Source organism: Babylonia areolata, chromosome 5, assembly GCF_041734735.1.
Source record: "Babylonia areolata isolate BAREFJ2019XMU chromosome 5, ASM4173473v1, whole genome shotgun sequence".
Classification (NCBI taxonomy): domain Eukaryota; kingdom Metazoa; phylum Mollusca; class Gastropoda; order Neogastropoda; family Buccinidae; genus Babylonia; species Babylonia areolata.
The window spans coordinates 40,090,872-40,098,181 of record NC_134880.1 but is presented as its reverse complement, the minus strand read 5'-3'; the positions used below and the strand labels follow the sequence as shown (position 1 = coordinate 40,098,181).

The 7,310-nt window shown below is 52.1% G+C and overlaps 1 protein-coding gene across 2 annotated transcripts in view; it reads right to left on the bottom strand.

Moving 5' to 3' along the window:
• Window positions 1-993: 993 nt before the first annotated feature.
• LOC143282466 (uncharacterized) overlaps window positions 994-7,310 on the bottom strand; it is a 154,830-nt gene continuing 148,513 nt past the window's right edge. For both annotated transcript variants that reach the window (XM_076588114.1, XM_076588115.1), the window contains exons 3-4: window positions 4,818-5,174; window positions 994-3,531 (exon numbers count right to left, since the gene is read on the bottom strand). In XM_076588114.1, the coding sequence (XP_076444229.1) occupies window positions 2,362-3,531; window positions 4,818-5,174 (1,527 nt within the window). In that variant the 3' untranslated portion in view covers window positions 994-2,361. The remainder of the gene's footprint in view (window positions 3,532-4,817; window positions 5,175-7,310) is intronic.

Below are 7,310 nucleotides of genomic sequence, written 5' to 3'. Positions count from 1 at the left end.
AAGTATTCATCATATATATATATATCTATCTGTGTGTGTGTGTGTGTGTGTGCGTATGTGTGTGATTCTGTGTGCGTGTGTGCGCGCGCGTGTGTGTGTGTGATGGTGTGTGTGTGTGTGTGTTGGTGTGTGTGTGATGGTGTGTATGTGTGTGTGTGTGTGTGTGTGTGTGTGTGTGTGTGTGTGTGTGTGTGCGCGCGCGTGCGTGCGTGTGTGCGTGTGTGTATATGTGTGTGTGTGAAAACGTATCACCGAGAACACACAGCGTTGTTACATAACCCTGGCCTCAAACACTGGAGCCCTCATCTCTCCTTCCTGCCCCCCTCACCCCGCCCCCCCCCCCCCACCCCCCCCCTACCCTCCCCACCCGTTTCCGCTCGAGCCGTGCTGTCGGGCAACACAAATAGAACCGGAAGACAGCATTATGATCCTTGGTCTACTCTCCGTTCATAGAGTTCAGCCTCCTCAGAGACAATTACCAGCAAGTCATCTTCAGGACGAAGCACCAGCACTTCAACCTCTTGATGAACCGGTTCCAAAAATAGGCCCCGTCCTCTCATAACGTCTTTCCTCTTTCAATTTGATTTGGAGCCATTGCCGGTTCTGTATTCATGATCACGTGTTTGTGCTTCAAAAGTTAAACCCCTATACTCGTAGATGGTCGGTTAACAGCGCATTTGGTCAGCTGATTAGATCGTTCGTTCTCTCGTTGTTCTTTGGTTCGCAAAAGAATGGTTATTCATCTTTTTTTTTTTTCATGGTTTCGCAGTGGGGGAAAGGATAGGGTGTTGTCGGCTGGTTCACAAGTTATGTGCACGTGTGTGCGGATAGAGTTGAGGGTGGAAAGTATGTTGAATGCGACAGTGAATGCTTTACATCTTCACCATTTACCTTCCCCACCTCACCATCAGTTCCTTGCTATTTTCCCCGCACATACATATATACAATATATATATATATATATATATACATACATATAGTGTGTGTGTGTGTGTGTGTGTGTGTGTGTGTGTGTGTGTGTGTGATAGAGAGAGACAGACAACGATTCCTCCCAATAATCTGACTTTGCACAATAAATTTAGTATTTCAATTTCTTCTCTACATTTCCTGTGTGCGTGTGTACATGTTTGTATGTGTGTATGTGTGTGTGTGAGGGAGAAGGGGGGGTGGGTGTTAGTTGATGGTGGAGGGTAAACTTTAACATATTCATTTTTTCTTTAAAAAGTTTGCTGTCTCTAAAGTTGACGTGAGCCATGGAAGGCTTCTTTCTTTTTTTTTTTTTTTCTTTTTTTTTAATGATGAAGTTGGAAACACACGCAAGTCATGAAGGCTTTTGCTTTTTGTCAGTAAATATTCTGTATATTTGACCCCCCTCGATCTGATCAAGAACAGAGGAAAGATGCTGTCTGACCTTCTTGAGCATGACATCAGTTCTTCAACTGATATACCTTTGCTCACATTCAAATATGGATTGTCGGTGCTGTGCATTACCACAAACATTCAAAATCGATCGTCAGAACACCTGAAATTTGTGGGCGGTAAAGGATGGGTTTGTTCAACCGAATGTTTCACGCCCGAGGTCTTAATTCGGAAATTGGACTTTTCGATGTCATGTTCAGTATGCATCGCCTTTACCGTGCGAAAATTCATCACAACTGGATTAAGAAGCGAGCCATGGACGAACTGTTTAAAAGCGAGTCAACGAGTGACGTATGCATTCTGCACTGTTTGACGATGTCACTAAGTGACGTACGAAGCAATGACGTGTGCGGTCTGCACTGTTTGACAATTCTACTGAGTATGTACCAGTGACGTATGTAATCTGCACTGTTTGACCACCTAAAGGAGTATATACCGGTGACGTATGTAGTCTGCACTGTTTGACCACCTAAAGGAGTATATACCGGTGACGTATGTAGTCTGCACTGTTTGACCATCATACACAGTATGTACCAGTGACGTATGTAGTCTGCAGTGTTAGACTATCTCACTCAGTGACGTACGTACCAGTGACGTATGAGCTAGTGACGTGTATAGTCTGCAATGTTTGACCGTCACACTGACTGACATAATGTAGTCACCACTGTTTGACCATCGCACCCAGTGACGTATGTATATCGGTGGCCTGCGCTACCCAATTCTCTCCGATACACCAACAAGACTGCGTGACAGACGAACCTGGCTGTGGGTCTGTGTGTGTGTGTGTGTGTGTTGGAGGGGGTGGGGGGGGGGACTCGCTATGAGCGGCGTGGAAGTGACGTCACTGTAGCGCTGTAACAGTGCAGATGATGGAGAAGCAGCAGAAAAAAAAAGAGCTGTTGTCACCAGTTGTTTGTTGTCGATGGGCAGGAGCCAGCAGGCCTACAACATAGTGGTGGGTCCCTTGCCCAGGTTGCCCACGCTGTTGTTGATGGAGGTCAGCTCTATCTGGTCGCTCTTGCTGTTGGCGCAGGGCGTCACCACGATGCCCGGGAAGCCTACGCCGGGTTGGGAGACGTCGGGCCCCTCGTGGCCGCGACAGCAGCAGCAGCAGTAGGGAGAGGAGGAGGCGGAGGAGTAGGAGGCCAGTAGGCAGGCCTGGCGGATACGCGTGAGGAGCACGAGGCAGACCGGGTGCAGGGAGAAGGTGACGGAGCGCATCCAGCTGAGGGCCTGGATGAGCTTGATGGTGGAGTGGCATGAGGGCTCCACGCACTCGGGCTCCAGCATGGAGATGGCGCCGTAGGGCAGCTGCGTGATGACCGTCAGGAGGTTGAGCACGCACAGCGCCACCACCAGGCTCCTGTGGCCCCGCTTCACCTCAGGGGTCTCAGCCTCCAGCCCCCCTCCTCCCGCCCGTCCCCCGTCCTGGAGAGTGGGGGTGGTCAAGGTGACGAGGTCGGTGGAAGGGTGGGGGTGGAGCCCTCCTCCCCCACCACCACCACCACTACCCTGTCGCACCACCGTCACGTGCTGCACGGAAGTGGGCGCGTGCGTGTGCGTGGGAGATGACGGTGGCTGCGGTGAGTGCTGATGTTGGTGGCGGTGGTGTTGGTGTTGGTGTTGGTGTCTGAGCGAGGAAGCCTCCTGCAGGTCTTGGGGCATGCCGCCGATGATGGTGACGAGGATGAGCACGGACAGCACGATGAGCAGCACGCAGGGCACGTACAGCGAGGTGACGGCTGAGGCCACGGCGGCCCGCTTGGTGACCCCGTACAGGCAGATGCCGCGCTGGGGCCACGCCACGGCCGTCAGCAGCCACAGCGGCACCAGCACGCCCAGCCCCAGCGTCCAGGGCAGCAGGAAGACCAGGCCGCGGAGACCCGCCCGCCGGAAGATGCGGTGGTAGAGGGTCGGGGAGATGGCGAAGAGGAGGCGGTCCACGTTGAGGACGATGAGGCAGAGGAAGGAGACGAAGGGTAAGGCGGCGTCCAGCACCATCCAGGCCACGCAGTAGCCGGGGGCCAGGCGCCAGGGCTGCAGGTCGAAGTACACCGTGAAGGGGTCCACCATCACGCTGAACGCCAGGTCCGACAGGGCCAGGTTCACGATCTGTCCGTGCGACACGTGCGACACGCGCGCGACAAACACAGACACACATGCACGCGCGTGCACACACACACACACATATATATATATATACGCACACGCGCATGCACAGACACACGCGCACCCCCCGTACCCCCCACACACAGGGTCACCCAGACTGCACACTCCATCACATGGACAGCATTGGAGTTTTGGTCCATAAAACAATGTGACTGGCTACTGAATTAAAATGTATTCTGTTGTAGTGAATTGTCCTTTGTCACAACTAATTTCTCTGTGCGAAACTCGATCTGCTCTCTCTGGGGCCAGCACACACACACACACACACACACACACACACACACGGTCACTCTGACTGTACTCTCCAACACATGGGCAGCGTTGGGGTTTGGGTCCTTAAAAACAGCGCAACAGGGTATTGTATTGTATTGTATTGTATTGTATTGTGTTGCCCTTTGTCACAACAGATTTCTCTGTGTAAAATTCGGGCTGCTCTGCCTAGGGCCAGGTTGACAATCTGTTCGCGACACACACACACACACACACACACACACACACACAGACACGCAGACACAGGGTCACCTAGACTGCATACTCCATCACATGGACAGCATTGGAGTTTTGGTCCACAAAACAGCCTGACTGGCTACTGAATTAAATTGTATTGTGTTGTAGTGAGTTGTCCTTTGTCACACCAAATTCCTCTGTATGAAATTCGGGCTGCTTTCCCCAGGGCCAGGTTGACAATATGTATATTACACACACACACACACACACACACACACACACACACACACACACACACACACACTCACACCACCACCACCACCACCAGCACAAACACACAAACCACAACACAACACGCACATCTCTCACCTCCAGCCACTACCACCACCCTCACCACCACCACCCCACACATTGACCACCCTCACCCCCTCTCCACCTCACCACCCCCACCCCTCACCACCATCACCCTGACCACCCCCACCCCTCAACACCACCACAATCAGCCCATCACCACCACCACCCCTCACCACCACCACAATCACGCCCTCACCACTACCACCCCTCACCACCACAACCCTCACCCCTCACCACCACCACAATCACCCCCTCACCACTCCCATCCCTCACCACCACCACAGTCACCACCTCCATCCTCACCACCACCACCCCTCACCACCATCACCCTCACCACCCCCACCCTCACCACCACCACAATCACCCCGTCACAGTCACAAACAACCCCCCCACCCCCCCGCCCAAGCCCTCACCCCTTCCTCCCATACCTGCTGGTACACAAACTGCACGCGCGTGGAGCGGCGCAGCAGCACGAGGACGATGAGCAGGAGGTTGAGGAGGATGTTGAGGACGGTGATGACCGTGCCGATGCGCGCGCTGTGGATGAAGCCCCGCTCGTGCGAGCTGGTGTGGTACAGGCCGCCCTCACCCTCTCCGCCGCCGACACCTCCCCCCGCCTCGGGCCCGCTGCCGGCAACCCCCAGCCGGCCTCCTCCTCCTCCCTCTCCCTCCCCACCCGCCAACCACCCCTCCAGGTCCCCCGTGTAGGTCTCCCCCTCAGGGACTAAGTAGTAGAACTGGGTGTAGCTGTAGGTCTCGGTCGTCTGCTCTTCTTGTTGGTGAGCCTGCACAGAGTGAATGGCTATCGTCATCATCATCATCATCATCATCATCATCAGTTTCTGAAAGTGGGCGTTAGAATGGTTAAGACGCTAATCTTCCAATATAAAGAACCATAGGCAACATGTGTTGTCCTTTGGCAAAGTTCTGTTGAAAACACGCATGTTAGTCTGCAGCAAACATAAATGTTATTCTCACGACTGCTGCTGACGAGTATGCTTTTCAGTGATGGGCTGTCACCTTACTGATGTCAAATTGAACTATCACCATCAGTACCAAAAAAGACCTAAGTTATGTACCAGCCCGCCCCAGGAAAGTCATACCACGAGCCGCGCATCACAGTGAATGGGCAGAACCTTCAGGCAGTCGACAACTTCACCTACCTGGGCAGCACGCTCTCTCGCACAGTGAACATAAACACTGAGGTAAACAACAGGACCGCCAAAGCCAGCACCGCCTTTGGGAGACTCCGTGAGAACGTCTGGGAGCGGAGAGGACTCAGCGCTACCACCATGCTGAAGGTCTTCTGTGCAGTGGTCCTTACCACCCTCCTTTACGCCAGCGAGACCTGGACTGTCTGCAGCAGACACGCCAAACAGCTCAATCGCTTCCACCTGAGCTGTCTCTGCAGACTCCTCAACATCAGGTGGCAGAACAAAGTACCCGACACGGAAGTTCTGGAACAAGCTGGCCTCTGCAGCGTCTATACCCTCCTGCAGAAAGCCCAAGCCAGGTGGGCTGGACATGTGGTCATATTGCCAGACAGTCAGCTGCCTAAGCAGCTGCTTTTCGGAGAACTTGTCAGGGCAAGCGCTCGGTTGGAGGGCAAAAGAGCCACTACCAAGACTGCCTCAGAGCGTCCTTCAAAGACCTGGGCGTCGACATCAACACGCGGGAGACACTTGCTCTGGACCGTCCAGCTTGGCACAGCAAGATCACCACAGGATCCCGTGCAGCTGAAGCCAGGCGCATCACCGAGGCGCAACGAAAGCGTGCTGTGCGCAAGGCCCGAGCAGCATCCATGGCCACGACAGCACCCATTTATTTGTGTCCCACAAGTGGGCGAGCCTTCAGGGCCCGGACTGGCCTTATCAGTCACCTCCAGACCCACAGCCACCGATCATCCATCTGATATTTGAAGCCATGGTCATCTTCGAATCCGAAGGACGAACATCATCAAACTGAACTGTAAGGTCAGGTTGTCAGTTGTTTTTTGTTGGTTTTTTTTTCTCAAGGCCTGACAAAGCGCGTTGGGTTACGCTGCGGTGTAGCGTATATGGATTTGTCCGAACGCAGTGACGCCTCCTTGAGCTACTGAAACTGAAACTGTCAGTCACCATTGTTCATTCGGAGAGGAGGCGGAGGAATTTTGTGTAAAATATCCCTCTCTTTTATTTCATATCCCGTCACACAATACTGGTGACTGTAGATATTTTGGTTAAAGTATTACTTTCGGTATCTAAATGTTATCGTGCTGTCGTTATAGTGATGTTGTCTCATGTTGTGGCAATTTGAGTGTGTGTTGTAAACTACTGGTGGGAATGGAATTGTATTGTATTGTATTGTATTGTATTACTCTTTGGTCACAACAGTCGTCTCTGTTTCAAATTCGGGCTGCTTTCCACAGGGAGAGCGCGTCGTTACAATCAGAACGCCTCTTTTTTTTCTTCTTTTTTTAATTTTTTTTACCTGCACTTATTTACCTCCAGGGACAACCCTTTTGTTACCGTAGGTTTCTTTCATGTGCGCTATGTCTTCATCTTGAGATTACACTGCTTTTTGCTCGGTAAAAATCAACCACACCACTTTAAAAACAACAACAACACACAGGAATTTCGTGAACGCACCTACAACCATCACCACATTCACCTCATTTCAACAAACTTAAAGAAAAAAAATGAATATGTTAATGGGGGAAGTGTCTGGGTTTGTTCCACTGTACCTTTTATTTACCTGTGTGCTAGCTGAATCGGTAGCGTAATCACCACTGACTTGAAGTTGTGTACCTTGTGTAATGGAGAGAGTTACCACTCTTTACTATATGTTAAAGGGGTTAAGGATCACGTGACCTTCAAGAAGACTGAATGGTTAACCCTATGACTGCTGCTGACGAGTACGACACTTCGGGCTGTCACCTCGCT